Genomic DNA, 23,011 nt, shown 5'->3' with positions numbered 1-23,011 from the left:
TTAGGAAAAAGAAATGATTTATTACAGAGCATTTGGCAGGAAAAAAAAAGAAAAAACAACCACAAAACCCAACAGATTTTATCCTAATATTTACGTATTCACTTGCAACTTTTCACAGGATGACAGAATCCCTGAGGTTGGCAGGTTGTCTCTCACCGGGGTTATCCATGGTGGTCACCTAGTCCAATCCTTATGCCCAGAGCAGGGTGCACTATAACAGGCTTCTTGAGAATATTTCCAGTTAGGTTTTGAATATGCCCAGGGACATATTGTTTCAGTGGGACATATTGTTTCAGAGCAGCTTGTTTCAGTGTTTGATCATTGTCAGACTAAAAAAGGCTTTTTTTTTTTTAATTTAAATTTAAATGGAATTTCTGTTGTTTAAATTTGTGTCTCTTGCCTCTTGCCCTTGTCAGTGGTCACCTCTGACGGCATGGCTCTGTCTTGTTTACTGCCTCCTACCAGTATTTGTACATGTTGGAAAGATCCTGCTAAGCCCTCTTTTCTCCAGGCTGAACAGTTCCAACTCTGTCAGCATTTCTTGGCATGTTAGATCAAGGCCTTAAATACCACAATGGCTCTTCTGTTTACTGCAGCTAACTTTTACAAATTAGAAATCAATTCTTTTTGTTGGTGAGTGAGAAACTTAAAAAGCATAGGTATATTTACAAATGATAATGAAGAAATGGAAGAGGTAATAGTGACTTGAATACAGTACACTTTTACAATTTTACATATATTACTGTCCCACTAGTTAAGCTAATCATTTTGCCCTATCTTCAGTTTTATATCTTCTAAAGAGAATTATTCATAGTTAATTATTGTCATTATTCATTAAAAAAATCATAGTCATTATTCATAAAATTAGCTATCATCTTCTTCTCTGCTCAAGTCCTGCAGTATAAAACCCTTCACTTAATTAGGTAATAATTCTCACTACTGCTATTAATGCGCACCGTACCTTGCTCCTCTTGACATAAGAATCTTCTTCATATACATCACGGGACAGGCCAAAGTCAGAAATCTTCATTTTGCGTCCTTCTGCCACCAGTACATTCCTGGCTGCTAAATCACGATGGACAAGCTTTTGAAAGAAAACCAACAACAGTGTTTATGCTTCTTGTGAAGGAACATACTGCTGACACGTCCGTCTGTCACAAGGACACGCTCAGATCTCTGTCACACGGCTCTACCTTCATTTCTGCGAGGTACTGCATTCCCCGTGATATCTGCCATGCAAATGATATCAGATCTCCCATTGTTAGGGCTCTTTCATCGGGGTTATCCAAATAACTTGAATTTCTGTTGCCGTCACTACCCACGTAGCTTGGTCCCACTTTTCGACTTTCCCTGAGAAAACTGCGCAAGGAGCCATATTTAGCATATTCCACAATTAAATAGAGTGGGCCTGGAATAAACACACACACTAGTGAGTTTGCAATTAAAAGATAGTCTTTTTTTTTTTTTTCCAGAAAAGTCTCATCTAATCAACACATTATTTTTAACAGTCAGAGGCTCCAGACACCTCTGTCTTCAACATAAAAGGCATTGAATGAGCCATGACATATTTCTAACTTATATTCTCTACGAGCGAGTTTCAGCTAAAATCAAGCCATAATTCAAGCAGTAACCTATTCCCTCGTCTGGATAATTTGAGGTTGAATAAAGACAACCTTCACAAAAATCAGATCTGTGAAACAGCCTAACTTAGAAAAACTCTTAAAAATAAATGGATAAATAAATAAAAAGCAAAATTATTTTCTGTAGTGCGTGATACTGAGCTCACAAATTGTCTGCTAATTCCAGTGTTGTATTTAAGGTGCCTTTATAGAGAGCTTAAAAACAGTCTGACATTTCAATCCATTAGTTTCTCCTCCCCGTTACCCACATGAATAATATCCACTCAGTGTTTTAATGCTAAATACATTTGCTTGCTCTATCAAAACTCTCCCACTCCACACACCAATGAATTAGCTTGATATTGTTTAAAAGCCTGTGACTCAGTAACAGTTCACTTCCTTAGGGATGAAAAGATGCATTGTACTGAAAAGAAAAAAAAAAATCCCGCCCTGCTGGTTCATTACCTTACTAAGACTCAGAGATGACTCAATCCTGAATTATATTCTCTGTCTATAACTAATAGTGCCATCTGCAACAGAACTGGGTGGGCAAAAAAGGCAGGCCTTAGCCTGAAGTTGCCACATACGTACTGTAATTTTAGGCTGCAAAAATCACAAAGTCTTTAAGGGAGAAGGACCACAACTAGAGACAGAAAATGAGGAGAATATTGCTGTGCAAATTCATTTAACGTGAACAGAAATTATTCAGATGAAAATTTGCTCCACTGGAAGTTATAACACATAGATCTGAAAATTTCTTCCCCCTTAAAATATACTTTTCAATGACTGTGGCTTTTAACATATCTCTCTTAAGAGGGAGACAACAGTTTTGTGAAACAACAGGAAAACTGAGATGTCAATCTAACCATCAAGCTATATTTTAACAGAAGGCTCTGTAGTTAAAAAAAGAAGATGTCACTCTCTGAACCCAGGTGTCAAAGTAGTTATAGAGTGAATAATAGTAACTATGATGAAAACTCCATTAGACTTTAAGAAATATTCCATATTTGAAAAGATGTACTGAGCAACAATGTCATAGAAAAATATGTATTGTTAGGAAGACAACTGGCAGCACAATTGTTAATTTCAAGATAGCTTTAGATTGAAAATGAATATTGAAGACACCCATGGGAAGTACGCTTAGTTAGACTGAATTTGTATTTTCTCCTCCCTTCAACATTACTTTTTTTATGTATCCTTAATTTTTTTAGCCAGCAACATATTTAAAAGGTGTTCATTTACAAAATCAGTGGTCCAAGCCCATCAACAAACTGCTGTTTATTTCCTTTTTCAAAGTTTTCATCCAAATAATGAGCTTCCAATATTTACCATCTTGACTGCAGGCTCCGTAAAGTTTGATGACATGAGGATGGTTCACCTGTTTCAAAAGGTTGAACTCTGACAGCAGATCTCGCAGCTCGCTCTGGGAAGCATTTTCTGCAGAAGATGTCCAAAAACACAGTTGTAGTTAGGAAAGCATTATCCAGAAGTTCTCTACTTACCACCTGAAGCATAAGTACCAGGTTTTTTTTAAGCCATTTCTCCTAGAATTACCAAGAATTTAGAAAACTCTTTCCCCATCTCTACTGTCCTACAGTTGTTCATATCAGAACCAAGGATGCTGTGCTGACTTGCTGACGTGCGGCCATCACCACCACCATCCACTACAAATGACTACATTTGCAGGTCAGCCCACAATCAGGACCAGTGTCTTTAACATCTTGCAGATGCAATGAAATTATTACAGATGAAAGCAAATTTCTAGAGTGAATCAGAGCAAACTAAGCTTCAAAAGAATACAAAAGCCAAAATGTTGTGCTGACGAAACAAAAGACTCGCTCACTTATGTCCTTATAATATATAACCCTTTTCTTTCTAAATAGATTTTCTGATGGAGTAAAAATCTACCTGTCTACTGGCTTACACTTGCAGCACACATTCAGATTTTGGAGTTCAGAAGCTAAATGTATGGCTCAGATTGATTTTACAGAGAAACATGTATGCAGACTTTGCTTATGTCAGTGGCAGTAGTGTGACAATATGCAGGTCTTCTTAGCCTTTCAAGCATTTTATTTTTGCAAAATTCTTCATACAGTCTTTCTCTTTGAACATTCTGAGTCTTGAAGGAAATATTCATAAAGATACCATAGGTCAGCGATTTCCTTTTGTCTCCTTCATCTTTAATGTCATTGTCACGCTGAATCTCCCTGGATCATTCTTACAGAGAATTACTGGGCAGCTTACAGTTATGTACTCACACTTACTTAAGGTTAATAAAAACCAAACTCAGTTTCTGATCTTTGTTACCCAAGTGTATTTTTTTCCATACAGTCAGTAAGTACCAAAGGACACATTTACATATCCATTTAAAATATGTGTGCTAATAGTTTGCCTCAGTTACAATAATTTCTGATTCTGATCTTCTATATGTTGGTATTAGTCTGCTATATATTGTCTGTATGCAGATAAGACTCTCTCTCTATACATATTGTCTGCATACTATATATATGTATATATATATATAGTCATATCATAGAACCACAGAACTGTCCGAGTTGGAATGGACCTTTAAAGGTCATCTAGTCCAACTCCCCTGCAATGAACAGGGACACCTACAGCTCAATCAGGTTGTTCAGAGTACTGTCCAGCCTGACCTTGAATGTCTCCAGGGACTTACAGAGAACCTCTACTCATACTTCAGAGCATCTGTGTCAGGGAGCGTTAACATTTGATGGTCTCTCATTACTGATAAGGAGTACAAAAAATACTCATTTATCTAAACTAAAACCAAATAGTATGAACTTAATGCCTATGAAAATATTTGGTTTGTCTAGTCTTGTGTAGCACGTGCAAGAACAGACCAAATTTCCCTGGGGCCCTCATTTGCCTGTCTTCTGAAGAACTACCTTCTAGAGTCCAGAAATTGAGACAATTAGCTCTGAAGCTTTATGCCTCTTGTTTTTTGCAAATAGTGAATGGTATCTATTTGCTTGTTGGTTGGCGCTGTCCACTTGAATTTAATCCTGATTAGGACTTTCATATCATACAGGATTCATATGCATAAAATGGTAGAAATGGGCTGAAAAAATTCTTCTTCTGTCCCTTTTTACCTCCATCTATAGGTCCAAGTCTATTTCGGCTCAACTAATTCCTTACAATTCCCTGTTCCCTCCCCAGAACATAGCACAAAGTTCACAAAGTAAGAAAAGTCCTACCCTGTTCTGTTGCCAAACTACACAGATCAGGAAGGACATACCTTTTATGCAATAAGCGGGAGGCTTTCTCTACTAACTTAATGGTTAAAGATCAGACAACACAGAGTTCCTAATGCTAGGATGAATAACCCTTTGCATATGAGTATAAAGCTAGTTCTGTTATATGTAACAGGGAAAGGATGGACGATGTTGGCCTGAACCAAAATAACCCTCCTTTATTCCTAGCAGCATTTTATAGAGTGCTTTGGACTAATGCAGTCTTTCTTAAACTTGAGTAAAGTTAAAACAATAACAGATAAATATTTCTGGTAACGACAAATGTTCTCCACAAAGTTGGAAAACGAAATTTCAAGTGACTGTGCGCAAAGTAATTTACATTACAAAGGGATTCATTAGAGCCTGAAGCATTACTGTAAATGTCAGATCAATTTATTTAAATAAGGTTCTTAAAATAAAGGGTTATTCCTTCCTACTGTCAGTTCTGCACTTAATAGCTAGGGAAAGCTGAATGTTAAATCATCTGCAAGTAAAAGCAACATTTTTACCACTATGTCTTGGAATCTTAACTCAGTCACATGTTGTTGACGACAATACGCTAGAAAATCAGTGATACTCAGGGCACAAATGAATACGAAGTGAAATAATGACTAAGAAAAACCCACTTATAACAATATACAGGTTGTTACCTGAACATTGCAAGAAGTGCTTGACTGGTCTTCAATTCTGAAAAGACTTAGATCTATATTTTATACATATGACCTATCTCCTCTGAACCTCTTGGAACGCAGGAAAGTGCTTCATAATGCATTTACTCCTTTGGTAAAATGATGGAATATGCAGCATCTTTGTTCTCAAGCAGCAGAAGACAGATTTTAAAAAAAAAGACTCGTATGTATATGCAGCTAAAGCTAGCTGCCAAGCTTAAGGAATCGTCTCATATCCACAAGCTTCCACAAGCTTTCTGAAGGTTCTTGTTTCTCACCTTTGTCCCATATATTCCTAGCTGCCTGTTGTGTAGGCAATATGTGCATTTATATGTTTTAGTACACCAAACTACAGAAAAGGACACAGCTTTAGTATCCATTTCAGCCCTTTGTCTCTGGTGAATAAACGACATTTTAAGGGATCAAGTTTAAGCATTTCCAGTGATCTCCTTCACATCATTTCATATCCAGTAATGCTATCATTAGAAATCAGGCCCAGAGGTGGCAAAAGCTGTGCTTAACAAGCCATGGATTCAGCTTCCACCTGTAATATTGGAGACATCCTGCTTCAGAGAGCAACCAAACAAAATATATTCTTCATGTTTTTCTTTCAATGTAATTTCTTTGTTCTATATAGGAAAGAAATAGGTATATGTGGGGCTGAAAACTACTAAAAAGTGACAGGGACAAGAGCTCAAGGTCTCACATTATTATCTCAGCATAACCTAGGCATACATTTTTTCCAAGCTTTAAGGTTTTAGGAAGACTCCAGAAGAAAGCACTAGGCTATAAATCCAGGTGGGGAGATCACCTAGTAGTTGAAAAGCAGATCAGAAAGTAGACAGAATCCTCAATTCAAAAAGTAAGTAACTTAATAGGCTTATTTTGTCTCTTGCCATGATTATAACGTGATTTATTTTTAAAAGTCTGCTAAAGAGAACTATATAGAGGTAAAAAGAAAATCAGAAAGCATTAGCAAACTCTCACAATATTTCCAGCAATGCCAAACAAAATTAAATGCATTTGCTCTGTTAAGACAGAGAGCCCTCGGACATCATGAATTAAAACTGGTTTTGAATATCACTTATTTGTATCAGTGTGATGTTAGCTCCACTAAAGTCAGAAATCTGTCATAAGAAACAGTCTCCTGGAAGAAATGGAGGCTACAGTCGTGGTTGTTTGTAGCTGACCTTTTACTTTCATACTAGTCCATTTTAAAATCAATACAGAGGTTACAACAAATAGTTTTCTAATAATTTCAGATGCAGGTGGGAAGGTACCTTTTAGCATTTTCACTGCCACTGTAGTATAGCCAGCTCGTCCCTTGAGTCTGAAAGCTGTTGCCTTGACAACCTTTCCAAATTCTCCTTCTCCAAGAGTCTTGCCTAGAACCAAGTTCTTCCGAGGGAATTCCCACTTTGGATCTTCCTGCAGGAAAGAAAAGGAACCCCATAAGAATGGATCAAAAACAGGAGTGTAGGTACACCAGGATGTTCAACAGGAAATGATTCTTCAGGAGTAGGTACACCTTGGTGTACAATTTTGGTTGGTCTTTGTTATTAATGAGTGCGTTGCTCTGAAAATTTCTGAACCTCTAAGCGTTTTGCAAATGTTTTACCATTATCTTGAAATTACATCCTTCAAAAAGCTGTGAACATAGTCTGTGGATAACAGACTATATTTACAAGGCTTGGAAACTGGTTACAAATGAAACAAAGTGATAAAGAATAAATGCTTGCTTTCAGAAAAACTATGAATACATGACTTCAGAGAGAAGTTAATCAATTTTACTTGCAGAATAAGGCAGAATAAGAGTTCGTTAGACACAACAGTCCTCCTCTTAGGAAATGAACATTACTGAGCTCTACAGTTGCAAAATGGTGACAGATGGACACACCAGACTAGACAGTAAACAGAGTACGAGGGATGTGAAGACCTCAGCACAGACCTTCAAACAGATCTGACGTTGCCACATATCATATAATATGGCAGTGTTTCTCTACTGCCTGCTGGCAGGCATCCTGAAAGTGATTTACCAACACAGAAGAAACCAGGTAAAAGGTATAACAATATGACTGGGCAAAGATTCTTCAAGTGTGGGTAAGATTCCCATGCCAATTGGTACCTACAGAATATAGGTATATGTGGGTATATATATACGGTATAAGAGAATGAAAACCAGATCTCAACTTTTTTTCTTTTTTCTCCCTAATCTTATCCTCACTGTGATACTATGGCTCATCACAGAGATTATAAACTTGACGATTAGTAGTTTACATTTAGATTATTATTTTAACAATATTATGTTAAATGTAACAATTTTAACAATTATATTACTTTAATAATGTCAAATTACATTTATTTTAAAAAGTGGCTCAAATTGTAACTGACGATATGTTATATCAAAACATAACAAAAACAGAAGACTATTCTTTCTTTGTGGAGTAAATTATATGGTTTATTCAATTACTATCTTCAGATCCATCCATGTGCTCATCACTTCTGTTCTAGTTATCTGAGTTCAATGTTTCTATTAACAGGTTCCATTTCCATAATGTCTTCTGCACGGATAAGCACCATTCTTTATGGACAAGGCAGATATGTGTGCAAAATGAAATCTGGCTTACTGGTATCTTAAAGGTGTCTACAGACACCTGGTTCTCCATGGAGTCTAAAGAAGGCCGACGGACATTAGTAGAAGAATAACTGATGGGATATGACTGGGCTGGGCGCCGGAACGTCATTTCCGCAGAGGCAATAGGTGGCTTTGGAGAATTCTTGTGGTAACGATGGATGAAATAGGAAGAAAGCAGCACAGAGATGATGAAGGACAACAGCACTGCCCCTGCTATCACAGTCTTGCACACTTCATCACAAAATTGCTCTGTGGACCAAGAACAATTTGTTAGAACTTTGCTTGCTGTTTCCAAGTTTTGAGTTGGCAGATGAAGTGGCACACATAGGTTTGACAGAAAAATAACTCAATATCATTTAAAAAGTTGAAGGAAAACCTGATAGGTATTTCTCAAAGAAGTTTGAAAATATGCCCATTGCACCTACCATTTTTTTAATTATTATTATTACTTTGGATACCAGTAGGGAATTGAATGCTTAACAGCTTGTGTAAAATGTCAGGATAGCTAGCTTGATCCCATATTACTTGTCTTTATAGATTAGTAAGTCTGAGTGCCCCTAAACATCGTTCCTAGGGATTTGTTTCCTGAAGGAACTGAGATATGCAACATACTGTGCTTGCACTGCTTTTCACCAGGTGACTCTGACCTCAGATACAGAGATAACTTAGCGATGTTGTCTGGAAGCTGTACCTCCAAAACAACTGGGAACAGCAAATCATTTTCTGCAACTGAGAGGGGAATAAAGGCGATGACAAGGCCCCACAATTTATGCTTCCTGTTTTATTTTAATGCCTATGGAAACTTTATTCAAATGAGCTAATTAAGGCATATTCTTACCGTTTTAGTTACATAAATGCTAATAAGAAACATAAAATAATTTGCAATAATAAAACCAATTTTAAAATAACAATATTTAATCCTCATCAATCTGTCCTGAGGAACTGTAAAGAGCTTTTACATTTAAACAAAGGATGATAAATAAAAGTAATCCACTCCTCCTCCTAACACAATGGGTGTTGGCTATCTGACATTTTGAAGCTGAGATTTTCAGAAATGATTAGGAGGCTGGAATTACTTGAAAGTAATAGAAGCCATTATTCTAATTCTCCTAGGTGTCTTTGCAAATATCAGGTGAGTGTTACTGAAATGCAAATACTCCTAGAGAGCAAAGGATGGCCAACCTGTTCTTCATGGATAAAAAAAGAATCTTTAGTGAAGGTCTGAAGTCACCCCCGACTGGAGGTTTTCAGTCTCCATGCAGAAGTCAAGGTGCCTGTTCTTAATGGATTTTATATTACCCGTTTCTGAATAAAGATATTGCTCATTAAGGTATTATAAAGAATCAGATATATTAATGCTTATTAACACGTCCAGAAGTTTAGATTGTTGCATGTACAGAAATGGGAGATAAGAACAGAGAGAAAGAATAATATGAGGAAGAGCAGATGATGACTTACCCTTGATATCATCTTTCTCACAATAACAGTTCTGTCTTGGGAAGCAGTAACAAATCCCATGTCCTGACTTAATTCCAAGATTTCCAGCGCCTTTCCCATGACCACCAATAATATTTCCATCTAGTCAAAAACAGAAACAAGATTCTCACATGTAATTAAAAATAATAATAATTTTAAAAAAGCTCAGGGTCTTCCACAGATTAATCCTAGTATGCATCTGTAAATTGACAGTACAGCACAGGGGAATGATAATGACAGGGATTTCTGAGCATTGGAGTAGGTCTAAAATGCTAAAATTTCTCAGGTCCTGAAATGAGGGGATGTTGGGCTGCTTGAATCTTAGCCCTGATTAGCTGTTACTCCAATTATGGAAGACTGGATTAAAATTTATCTATAAAACAAATAAAATAATTCTATTTGCATTGTGTAGTTGAAATACGTTCCTAATTTTATGTACACCTTAAAATATTATGTATAATTCCATTATTTAGTGCCAGACTTCTACCTCAAATGATCATATCATGGCTGTACAGACTTGGTTTCCTCATAAAGCATTATGGTTCTTTATCAGCGATGTCTTTCACATTTTCAAATTCTCCTTAAAATATTTTCTTTAGTCTATTTATTTCAGTTTCTCTCTACCATTGTCTTAGGTATTTTTTAAATGCCTGAGTTACTGTACAGCCCTGAGTTTTGTTCCTGGTTCTGATGCCATTTTCCTCCGATTTTGGAAAAGTCAGCATACTGTTCTGTATGTTGTTTGTTCCATTGTCAAATGGAGATAACAATACCTAGTTACTTCTGTAAAATGCCATGAGAGAGTCGAGTGAAAGCACTAAGATTATGTGCCAAGTGTAAGTAAAATAATAATAATAATAATAATCTTTCATTAGGTTAAAGTAAGCATTATTAAAAATCTGTTCTTAGGAAAGAAGTGCAGAAACTCTTCCATAACTACCCTGTTTCAAACGGGTTGCTCATGCAGCGTGATTGCAAGGTCAGACCCAAATTGCATTACCAAGTAAATATTTTTTTCTGCAAATAGGAGAAAAGTGACTATTAGTTGTCACATTTTTATCTATAAACTGCCTTTAATCATGTACAGTATTGCATAAAGAGAAATGGGGAACAAATAATCAATTCTATGCTGTCATTCAGAAAGATCATCTAAACCATAAAGGGATTCAAAAGGTGAATAAGATACGTTTAATGTAGCCATATTATTTCAAATCATTTTCCTCCTGCCTACCTAATTTGACAGCAGAATGAATGAGTCATTCTTTTATATTCCTTTGAACGTGTATCAGAAATTGAAGAGGAAGATATTTTTGCCAAAAGGCAGGCAAATATTCTTCTTTATCTAAAGTGAAAACAACAACTTGTATCCAAGCAAAATAGGCAGATTTTGATCGTCTTTCCAAGAAGGCCACACCTATTAAATTATACCCAGCACAGTGTGTTAATTTGGGATAAGACTGAGTCACCGCTGAGTCACTTGTTGTTTGGAGCAGTATGGATGTTGCCAAAAATTCCTGCATATGCCCTCACCACTCAACTTCAACTTCATCTATTGCAATCAGATGATGAAACAAAGTTTCCACTGGGCTCAGAAAAATCAGAAGGCCTGGAAAAAGGGGGAAGCAGAGGATGAGTGGGTCCTACCTAAACTGTTCTTAAGCAAGGGATTTGAAGACAATTTTTTTATTTTTTTTTTTACACAGCAGGGAAAGAATGAACATGTTTCTACTATAAACCTACAGAAAAATCAGAGGACCTGGAAAAAGGTGGAAACTGAGGATGAGTAGGTCCTATCTAAACTGCTCTTGAGCAAGGGATTTGAAGATAGTTGTGGGATAACAAAGACTAGCCCCTCACTTTGACTAACACAAGACCTTAGGACATGTGACCAAAGGGTTGTTATGCAGGTATAAAAGGTTGTAAGCACGTACAATAAAGGGTCTTCGTCCTGCACGAGCAGTGTAGTCCGTGCCTCAGTTGCCACAAATGGCACCTGAACAGGGACCCTGTATCAGGGACAGCCTCGGGAAAGAATCGGCTATCAGGCTGAGCGGTGCCAATCGGGACTGCTGAAAGGAAGCAGGAATCAGGGCCGCTGCAAGTAAGCGGGATCCAAAAACTGCTGAAAGGAAGCGGGAATCAGGGCCGCTGAAAGGAAGCAGAAGCAGAGAACCACAATCACTTCTGCAGGATGGAGGTGAGCAATGGGGAACAATTGGATCAAACGTAACAAAGTAACAGGAGGCAGTTTGCAAAATAATGGGAGCGCTTTTGCAGAAGCACCACGCTAAAGTGGAAGTGGTGTAAGGCAACTTATGCTGTGGGTCTCTCGGAACGTAGGAGTAAATGGGGCTACGACCTATGACACAGAGACGTGGGATGCAGCTACGCGCTCTGACCCCGTGGCTAAAACCTTCTGGGGCCATGGAGATCGGTTTACCTTTTAGACCCCAGACTAGCGAGCCCGAGGAAGGAACCAGACTTGTACCCCTCTGATCCGCGTGTGATCTGCACAGAGGCAGAGCGGGAGGGGGATTTGGGCTCGGCTCCCCCTATACCAGTCATCTGTTAGGCTCTGTTATGAAAAGTTACGCTCTTTGTCCTCACGATTGCAAGACCTTGGCACAACTGATTTTGACAAGTACCCAATACATGATGTGGATGGGCTTTTGGAGAGAATGTGCACAACAAAAGGCGATAGAGAAGACACTCGCCAACGCCACAGGCCAAGACACCTTCTCCCTCCAACAGGATCGGTAGGAATTGGTGGAGTCAGCAACAAAAGCCAAGTCACTTCTACAGAGAAGGCTTACGGAGGCAACCAGGCTGTGGATCTACTTGGTGCAATTATACTGCAGCCAATCTCTCAGTGGACAACTACCTCAGGGAATCTTACACCCAGTCAACTTGTTCTTTTCCCTTAGCGGCTCAGTAACAGAAGATCTTACATTTGTTACAAGATTATTCTTCATGTATAGCAATATTTTTTAAGTTTTTGCTATGTTATCAAGAGTATACAATGGGAAACTGACTTGCTGTTCAAAATGCGTGATCCCTTATTTTAGAAATGTATCTGCTTCTGAGCACAAAATAAGCTACGTGTGGAAACCTCATGGGATTGATTTGATGGGTGGTTTATACGACTTTGTTAGAATGAGGGGAGGCAATGTAATTCTGGAGGGCGATGTGGAGCTAAACAAATTTATCTTAAGTTGTTTGTATTTAAAGTGGTTTCATTATTACCGTATAGAAGTTTTGTACTGTTTGGAGACTACCTTTGGGTGCAATCGTAACAACAGTGAGTTCGGGTTTTAGTGTGGGAGTTTAGTCGCAGCAAGACATGTTCTCAGTTTACTGAGATTGTTGTTTGAGTTAATATTATTTCTCAAGATAAACAATGTGCGTGCCATCACTGATAACATTTTCTGGAGAAAACATTAGTAGGTTTTAGATAACAGTGAATGCGTCTTTAGGTTTTTGTGTGCCTGTTAGTACGTATTCCTTGTATTATATTAATAAGGCTATCAACCAAGTGCTTGTTGTTTAAACTAATAAAGAAGGGGGAGATGCGGGAAAACAACGACTAATCCCCCATTGTGACTAACAAAAGACCATGGGACATGTGATCAAGGGGTTGTTACACAGGTATAAAAGGTTTTAAGCACGAGCAATAGCACGTACAATAAAGGGTCTTAGTCCTGCACTAGCAACAGAGTCCGTGCCTCAACTGCCACAGACAATTTTTTCTTACGTAGCAGGGAAAGAATGAACATATTTCCAGTATTCCACAGTATTCCACAGTGAAAACGTGGAGCTTCCTATATGTATTCCAGAGAGCCATAAATGTGTTTTTCACCAATTCACTGCTGGTAGGGAAATTCCAAGAATTATCAATGTTATTTTGAATTGTATAGTGTTTTACTTATTCCTGTTTTAAATCATCAGCTGTTTCCATTGCCCTGTGGTGGGAAAGAACTTTCCCTGCTTCAAGATCATTTGGAAAAAGTAAAAACAGTAATTCTATCCCAAGCCATGTAGAAACTCCAAAAATTCAAAAAGTAAGAACACTAGTTGACAGACAACACCAAAGGCAGAAACAGATAGCTGCTGAAAACAAAGGAAGGTAGAAGCCTAAGGAGTATGTTTTCTTCCATTATCAGAAAGCCAAAGTTCAGAGAAGCCTACAAAGATGAGTTGTTTCATGCAAACACCCCTGAAGCAGTTACAACATGGAAGTGTCTTGTTTAGAATGCAGTTAGGTTGCCTCTATTTGATGGACACAGTTGTGGCTGTTTCGGCTGAGTGCCCCTGAATGTAATATTCATAGCGCTAGTGTGTGTGAAAAAGCAATGTTGGGGATCAAGCACATAGCCATCATAATGTCAGATGAATTATAAAAACAAGTGTTTTAGCAACTGCATGTACTTAAAGAATATCCTTGATCTTAATGCATCTGAGGCTTTTCTATTTATTACTTGCCATTTCCAAAGACATGTTCTCTGCCAGTAAAAGCTGATATAATGGTATTCCTGTACCTCTGAGCTTGCAGAACACTCTCATTTCTCTCTTTGTAAGTATATTGGTTTGGGCACCATCCAGGTTCTGAATTGTACAAAATCCCATATAAAATTTTCCAATTCAGACATTAAAAAAGCATACACAACATCTTGAAAGCTTCTCTTATTTGCCTGCTTCTGTTATTTAATAAGCCAGTATTTCTTTCAGGCTTCTGTCAAGCAAAGTGTCTGATGCTACAAATGTTGAGTATTATATGTCCTAGCACTGCAGCCCCTGGCACAGATATTTCTACTTTTAGAATAGCAACTGATTCCAGTTATTACCAAAAAAGTAGTTCTTTTCAGATGATTAGAGAAGTTACTTGCATTCACTTCAATCATTTCTGCCACTTTAAGGATTGGATTTTATGCACTCTAATGTAATAATGTGATCAAAGTAATTCAAAATACACAATCACATTTTTTCATGTGAGAAAGACAAAGATACCTGTTTATTAATTTACTTTCATAGAATAACTTAGGTTCTAGACTATGATAAAATAGCAGTTCCTCAAAGACTTCTCTTTAAAATGTAAATTTGGAGTGTACAATGCCAGAGCCAAGAACCATTAAGATGGCTGTGTCTTTATCCATCAATTAGATACTAGATGCTGTATAAAAAGATCCAATTAAAAATAATAATCTCATAATAGACTGAAATTGCTCAAGTACAGTATATTGTTTTGCTAGCCTTTGTATATTCAGGGTGATTTGTGAACATGAAGGTATGGGCAGCTATGAGCAAGTAAAATGTAGACAGATGTGTTGAAGAAAAAACACACACATTTCAATTCTTCCTTCCTAAATGCTGTTCATGTGAACCTCTGCCTGTAATTTCAAATACAGAGGAAATAGGATCATTCTGATGGTTGTCAAATAAGGCCAGGCGCATTTCTGAAAAGTGACCCTTCTTAAGCACATTTTGTTTTAAATTGAAATTTCTTTTTACTTATTTAAATAGTAGTGCAAATAGGCAGGATTTTTATTTCTGTGCGCTAAAGTTTGGAAATACAGCATTAACTTGCATAATATCAATATTTAAGTAAATACCTCCACTGAAGAATGCTACCTGCAAATTAAGAGGGGGAGCAGAGTGTTGAGAATTACTGAAGAAACCCTATTTTGCTATCTCTGACAGCCAATAGGTGTTAGCTGACTGGCTTCAAAAATAACAAGATGATTCACAATACGCTTAACACTCTTGTATGATTCATATACGGATATGATAATGCAGAGATAAATGTGTGCAACTTGTAAACGTATCTAACATATAAAGTAGAACTTAATGAACAGTGAGCTGTGACATAGAAAAGCCAATCCTAAAGCATTTCCATACTTGTGCAGTCTTGGGGGCAAATAGCTGGATCTTTGCTCTCCACGACATCACAGGTGCCATCTGGACAAGTCTTGATACTTGGGGTGCATGTGGAATAGTTTGTGGTGATTCCTATTAACAGAAAAACAGACAACTGCACAAACACCAGAAATACATCTTCTCAGCGCACACCAAAACACAAGGCACCTTTCTTTTTAAAATAAACATCTGTCAATATCTATAAATACTTTACTATCTTCAAAGTAATAATCAAGACAATAGCTAAAAGCATCTAGAAGGAAGGTATTTTTTGCTATATCTTCTGTCTTGTGCCTTTGATAGCCCTTTAAGTATGTCACTTACAGTTACTATTACATGAAAAGGATCTAAGAGTTCATTTTGAGACTGAAGAGTGGCCTTTACAACTAAGGACATCTCTACACAATTTGATACATCTGTGAAAATGAAGGTTACAAGCAATTGGAGAATTTGAGATACTCTCCCAGTTTGAAGGATAAAGTGTTGACACAAAAGCATTATTCTGAAAGAGCCAGGAGTACTACTGCCACTTGTCAGATCTGTGTTGCAGACCGCAGAACATGGATCAAGAAGAGACCACTGGTATGGTCCAAATTCAATTGCGCTTTAATAAGTTGTCCATTCCAGTTACACTGATACAAATCCAAACTGTAGTCTAGTACCTTGTGTTATATATCATGTTAAATCCACCGGGAACAAGAGCAAGAATGACCATTCCAACCTAATATCATTTTCCTTCCTACAAGGAATGAATGTTCCATTTGGGTATTATGATTTATGGTCTTTTTTGTTTGCTTGTTTGTTTTTACCACAGCTTCTGTGTAGTTCACAATACCATGTTGTCCAGCTAAAATAAATCAGTTTATATCCATGGAAGTCAAAAGCACAGTTACAACTAAAGAAAAACTTGACTTCATACAATAGATACATACCTTTTCCACTCCCCTGTCTCCATTGGCATCTTCCTGTTAGCACTCCCAGGCCACCACACTCTTCACATTCAGCAAGGTGCTTACTCATAGCACAAGAGTCAGGGCAGTCCTCTTCTTTTTTTAAAACTGTTGGGAAGAGTGCTTGCTGTCAAATCAGTACAAGGGAAATGAATACACAAGTAAGTTAGATCAAATCATAAGGGAAATTCCTTTCTTCAGGGCAGATAGGAAGAAAGGAAAGGTGAGAAAAGAGAGGAGAGAGTGAACACGAACCTAAGCATCAATTAGTTTAAGTAACACTTAAAAATCCAGGTGTTATTCTTCTGTGAAATTAAACAGTAAGATCATGATAGCATGGTCATCTTTGCTTGGTGGCACACTGTCAGTGCCCAGGACTGTAGAAATATGCATTTTGGTTACAGAAAAATTGGGACCATAAGTGCTTAAAGCTTCATAAAAAACTTCAGCTAAGAGAAAATGTTTTATACTGGGGGCTAATAAGTTGGAGCCCAAGAGCCATGCTTTTGAATGTGTGATTTCAGACAGCATAAGGTTCTCACAAAAAGATCTCTGCAGGCCTTTTTTCTCTTCTCCCTTAACCCATTCACTCTTCCTACAGGAGTTACGATATGAAACAAGGGAAATGCAGAAATTATCAGGCAGATTTTTAAGTTTCTGCACAAAGTGAATTATTGTTGGAGAGAAACGTTTATGTTTTCAGTGTAACCATCTTTTGCTGTGGCTGTTACAGAATGTTTCTAACACACTCTGCCCTAATGACCTTTTCATTAAAATTAAGTCAGAGCAATTGCTACATGAATGTTAAGCAAAATTTAAAGTATATAAATCAAAATGGGAGGGGAAAGTAGGGAGAAAGACAAATAAATCCAGTTAGGCCAGAGAATTGTGATTTCATACGATGATGATCATTAGGAATCACATATGATACACCACTTTACGTGCTTTAGTTCTTGAGACAAGTATCTGTTGCAGCTGGATCTGAATCAGAACACCAAATAAAAACAAATTTTGTAATCTGCATCTTGTAGCTCAGGCACAGGTACTTACGAGTTCCTTCTAATACAACAGTGAGAAGGGTTTTGGTATGTTTCCTGCTCTGCTTGTCTGTAGCTTGAACAGTGTATTGTATTTCTTTACATTCAGGTCTAAGTAGCACAGAGGAATCATTCACATAAAGGCTTCCATATTTGTCTTCTCGGCCTTGAAGTATGCTGACAGCATAGCAGCTTACATTGGGGGACAGTAACTTGTAGGTGATGTTCACACCATGGAATTTCATACAGTTTTCGATGCAGACTTTTCCTATCTAGGCTCAAACACCAACAAAGTAGTCATAGACAACAGAAACAAAACTATATGTCAAAAATATTCTGTGCTTTCCAGAAAGACCTTAAAGAAAAGGAAGAATAATTCACCTTACACAGTTCAACATTTAACTTCTTTTTATACATTTTGATATTTTAACATCAATGCGGTACCTGAATCACAGAATCATCCAGGTTGGAAAAGACCATCAAGATCATAAAGTCCAACAGTAAACCTGACATACTGAATCCTCTCAGTAAAACACGTCCCTTAGTGCCGCGTCCACACGTCTCTTAAATACCTCCAGGGATGGGGACTCCACCACTTTCCTGGGCAGCCTGTTCCAATGTTTAACCACCCTCTCTTCTTTTTGATGGCCAATCTAAACCTCCTCTGCTGCGACCCGAGACTGTTTCCTTGCATCCAAAAGTTTAACACCTGAGAAAAGAGACTGACACCTTCCTCTAAGCAACCTTTCAGGTAGTTCTAAAGAGCCATGACGTCTCTCCTCAGCCTCCTCCAGACTAAGCAGCCCCAGTTCCCTCAGTCACTCCCTGTAAGTCTTGTCTCCTAGAACTCTTCACCAGCTTCACTGCTCATCCCTGCACTTGCTTGAGCAACAACTTGTAGCGAGGGGCCCAAAACTGAACACAGCAATCGAGATACAGTCTCACCAGTGCTGTAGACAAAAGGACAATCACGTCCCTAGTCCTATTGGCCATACTATACCTGATTCAGGCCAAGAAGTACACCCGTCCCAGCCATGAGCAGCAAGCATCTCCAGGAGAATACTGTGTGAAACAGCATTGAAGACCTCATCTACTAAGTGAATCCTTCAAACTGATTTATTCAAGTTCTCCGAGTGATTCATTCTCAATAAGAAAGAGGAGTAAAGGATTACCAATGTCTTTTGATTAACAGTGGAAACACCAAAAGCCTTGGCCAAGAGACTCGATGGTATCTGGTGCCTGCTGCTGGTGGTAGGCAATGTTCAGTGATAGCACAACCCTGTGATTTGGGAAAGTCTGGGTTCAGTTCCTACTCTGTTCCAGGCTGATCTGTGAGAAAAGCTCGTATTTCCTTGATAAAGCAAACATTTCAGTATGAACAAGCCTGAGAGTCTTCTCAAATAAGACAGAAATAGAAAATGCTAATATGTAAGTTTTGTAATACTACAGTCAAAAGTTTCTGGCCAGCAGAGTTTTATGAAAGCCTTAAAAGGAATAAGAACCTCATTGTTTCCCATTTGAATTTTTTTAAATACTTTCATCTAAAAATGAAACTGTGGATTTGCCATATTTGACTTTCTGCCTGCCAGAATACGTGTGCTAAAGCAGTCTTCAGTCTCAAACAATTCATCTAAGAAGCACTGGAATGTAAAACTCTGTCTCCAGCTCCTATAGGAGCTGGGAACTGATCCAAAGCTCACTTTGGTTTTTCCATTTACTAGAGTGGGATTCGGATCAGATCCGGATAAATTGGCTTTCCTTGCAGGAAAAACCACAATGTGAAGGGTGGGGTATTATTTAAGGGGACTTTGTTATGAATTCTTTTTAAAGGCTTTGGTTAAGATATGCTTTCAAGGACCACTACTGCTGGTAAAAAAGCTTATGTGTACATCTTGATTTTAGTATTTTTATTCAAGAATGTAAAAAAATATATATTTCTTTTCTTTGTTTTTTTTTTTTTTTTTTTACTAATATGTCTTCCTATGGATTTGGACCGTTTAAAGTCAGAGAAGAAGCTCTTGAAATCCTAGAAGCATACACTGTCATGGGATAATCGTACTTCATCTCATGTTCCCATTCATACTACTGACTGGTCACTTGGCACCATGTGTTGGGTTTTTTATTGTTTCTTTATTGAAGCAGTCAGAAGCTGGGCCATTTTTGGTAGTTAGTTTTCATGCTGTCTCATCCCTACACCATGCTGGGACTGGCAGAAAGAAAAAGACCAAAACTGTTCATAAATTCTGTCTAGACACAAGGTCTAGACAGGTCCCATCCAGGACCACGTCATCTTAGTTTTGATGTTGCATTGCAACTGGCAGTGTATTGCAACTGCTGCTGTGATGCTTTCATGATGCAGTAGGAGAATATAGTGATATACCATGGTATTAGCCCATATATTGACCACATTAAAAATGTCTTTTCTCGCTGTCTACTCTGTCATCACTTCTTTGTAGAGGCACTCTTTTGATCAAAGAGACCACAAAAAGATGGGGGTCCTGAAGGGCAGAATGTCCTTATTGGAGAGCATGGACCAGTTTTGCTTTCTTTCCACTGCTTCAGAAGAAGCAAAAAATGCCCCAGTCAACAATTTTCCATGGGAAATATGGGCTTTCCCTTTCTGTCTGGTTCTATTAGGGAAAGGTCAAACCTATAACCTTGCTCTGTCCTGCAGATTCTGGACACAGCATGGATCTCAAATGCAGCAGAGCTCAGCCCCATGAAAAGGAGGTAGACACAGACAACTCATATTTGTGAGGAGGACAGAAAATAGCCTGATAATCAGGGTTAACATTAAAATACAGCAGAGGTATCTACAAAGATGCATTTTGTAAGACACCCAATAGTTAATGCAGAACTATCATTAGCAGAAATCGGAATAGAAAAATCCATCTTTTGAGCTCCAGAGTTTAATAAAGTCTGGATAATAATAATGTTCCTCTTCACTGAATTCCATGGACATTTGGACATATAAGGTCTTTAAAAATCTCAGCCTAGATTATTCATCATTTATCTCAGTAAATGTCAATAGGGCTTTAAGTTCTTTGATAAGTTAAATGCCACTGGGCAAGCCTGTACCATCAGGCCACGCTTCTGTTATTCAATTCATTTAGCTGCTCAAATAGACAAATGGCATCAGCCCAGCAGTTAATCATTTCTTCACGCTCTTATGTTTTCCTTAGGGCAAGAGACAGTTCAGCCTTCATATTGATTTGGCTCAGTACTTTTCCTTACTGCTCTGGCACATCACGGCTAATTATGCAGACAACTTTAATAATATGAAGTGCTGGGAACTAAACTGCATATGTTGTCTTGTGCTCCAAACCTGACCACACTGTAAGTTCAAATGCAGTCTCAGAAATATGTGGAAGATCATTTAACTGATCAAAAAAATAATCTCCGGAGCCAGGATTAGTTTTCAGATTTGGTGGTCTAGAATCAGAACAAAATCGCTTTATGAATTTACATTTAGGCAACACAAAAAGAGATCTCTTCCCCCAGACTTGGAGTTCATGTTCATGTGAGAAATGATTTTTCCCTGCTACTACTGCCACCCAGTGAAACTGCACCATTTCCGTAATGTGCTATTGTTCCCAGAAACCCTGAAGTTCTGTTTCAAATGTTTGACTGCACTGACAAAACACAAAAAATGATAGCTTTCAAATGCTAACTTGTTTTAGTTATGCCATTCTGGAACTAATAAACTATATACTTTCAGATTTCAAACATACAGAATCAGACAATCTAGAGCATGCACAGATACAGATGGTTTAGTTGAACAATAGAGAATGAATTCAATAATTCATAATAATATTGTAAGCCTATACATATATGTAATGTCTGATTGTACATGTACATGAACACACAAAAAATCAATTTTTATATATTAATGTAAACCTAATAGGATTAAATATATAAACATGAATTATACCCAACTTTCCTTTCTTTTTACAACCAGTTAGAGCCTTAAAGATGAGTAAAACTGAATTCTTCCTTAGAAGACTTCTAATGAACTGGTTTTCTCTGCACTTGGGATGATCATAAGTTAGTCTCAGCCCTTCTCTCTGTGCAAATGCACCAGTAGCGTTACAGCTTTATTTAGTTATGAGAGGTACTTTTCAGCAGCTCCCCAAAATGGCCTATCATTGATGTTTTTAATAATAACTTTCATAACACTACCTATATTGGAACTGCTTCCTTATTAATGTATGTGTTCCACAGCAATTACATTGCAATTTTCTCATGATTAATGTCAACCTGTTAGAAGGTGTTTCTGGAAGGCAATATGAATAGCAATGGTGGTGATTAAACTAAAATGAGGGTTAAATTAGGAAACACATTAATTATGAACTAGCCGTTATCATGAGAAAAGATATTAACATACTGGAAAATGTAGAGCTAGGACTCCAATAGGCAAGGCAAACATTTTTTTGCTGTTGATATTTTCCCAGTTATTTAAACATAAGCCAGAAATGGTTGCAAGTTCTTCTGAATATAATACACACTTCTATTTCTGCCTGTTAACGTTTCTACAGATAGCTTCTATTCTGCTATTATACTATGGAAAAGCTAGTGTCCAGTCAACCTGGTATCTACCATGGCAATATCTAGCAGCAGTCATACTGATAACATATTTTTCATGGATTCTACTTAAAATAGCTACAACCAATGCTTTAACCACATGCCATTTGGGAGAACACATTTATGTGCCAATTCTGGAAGAATTCCTGAAAGTTTTGTGCAAAAAAAAAAGGAGAAATAAGCTCAAGTGTCCCACAGAAGCAGGTAGAAATGAGCATGTAATTGCTGAAAATTAGCAACAATTATGTCAGGATAGCCAAATCACTGAGGCAGAAACAAGAAGCAGTTTTTGAATACTTGTGTTTCGTATCTCATATGCAATTTCAGAGTGTACCTTGAAACACAGACAGCTAAACTTCACATGCATACAAATGAGAGTCAGAATCAAGAAACAGAACCTCGATTTCCTACATTTCACTCCTGTCATCTATACACTGGCTTTGTTTCTAACAGAGTGAACATGTAATTAACTCAGTTCTTACTTGTGCAAAACGCTGAGCATTTCGGTTCACTGTGAAGCGGTAAGTTGTGTTTGGAAACTGAATGCTGATAGGGAGGATGGAGACATTGAAATGAAGCATCACTGATCTTTCTGGGCCATTAAATTCTGTGTCGTTCACCAAAACATCTAACTGGAAGGAACGATGCTCTGTCACTGAAATACTTTTATTCAGTACCAGTTCTGGAAAAGAAAAGATTAGTCTGTTACAGACCCACATTATCTCAGAATGTGTTTTTCTGATACTGCATTTCCCCCCCAAATTAAAAATATCAAAGCTATTCCTAACAGGAAACAAAAGCAGGTGGAAATATGCTCCTATGAATTTATGCTCTGTGCTACTCAAGAGGTTTCAAGAGGTATGAAAAGGTGATCTTCCCTTCTA

General features: G+C 37.7%; 1 protein-coding gene across 4 annotated transcripts in view; it reads right to left on the bottom strand.

The window, feature by feature from the left end:
- The window catches only part of RET (ret proto-oncogene), a 96,107-nt gene that overhangs the window by 12,038 nt on the left and 61,058 nt on the right, over positions 1-23,011 (bottom strand). For all 4 annotated transcript variants that reach the window (XM_021398313.1, XM_021398314.1, XM_021398315.1 and 1 more), the window contains 10 exons: positions 22,610-22,809; positions 17,560-17,818; positions 16,492-16,617; positions 15,542-15,652; positions 9,632-9,751; positions 8,166-8,422; positions 6,819-6,966; positions 2,949-3,056; positions 1,194-1,408; positions 962-1,084 (listed from right to left, as the gene is read on the bottom strand). In XM_021398313.1, the coding sequence (XP_021253988.1) occupies positions 962-1,084; positions 1,194-1,408; positions 2,949-3,056; positions 6,819-6,966; positions 8,166-8,422; positions 9,632-9,751; positions 15,542-15,652; positions 16,492-16,617; positions 17,560-17,818; positions 22,610-22,809 (1,667 nt within the window). The remainder of the gene's footprint in view (positions 1-961; positions 1,085-1,193; positions 1,409-2,948; positions 3,057-6,818; positions 6,967-8,165; positions 8,423-9,631; positions 9,752-15,541; positions 15,653-16,491; positions 16,618-17,559; positions 17,819-22,609; positions 22,810-23,011) is intronic.

The sequence above is a fragment of the Numida meleagris genome, chromosome 5 (genome assembly GCF_002078875.1).
Source record: "Numida meleagris isolate 19003 breed g44 Domestic line chromosome 5, NumMel1.0, whole genome shotgun sequence".
NCBI lineage: Eukaryota > Metazoa > Chordata > Aves > Galliformes > Numididae > Numida > Numida meleagris.
This window is presented reverse-complemented; position numbering and strand designations above follow the sequence as displayed.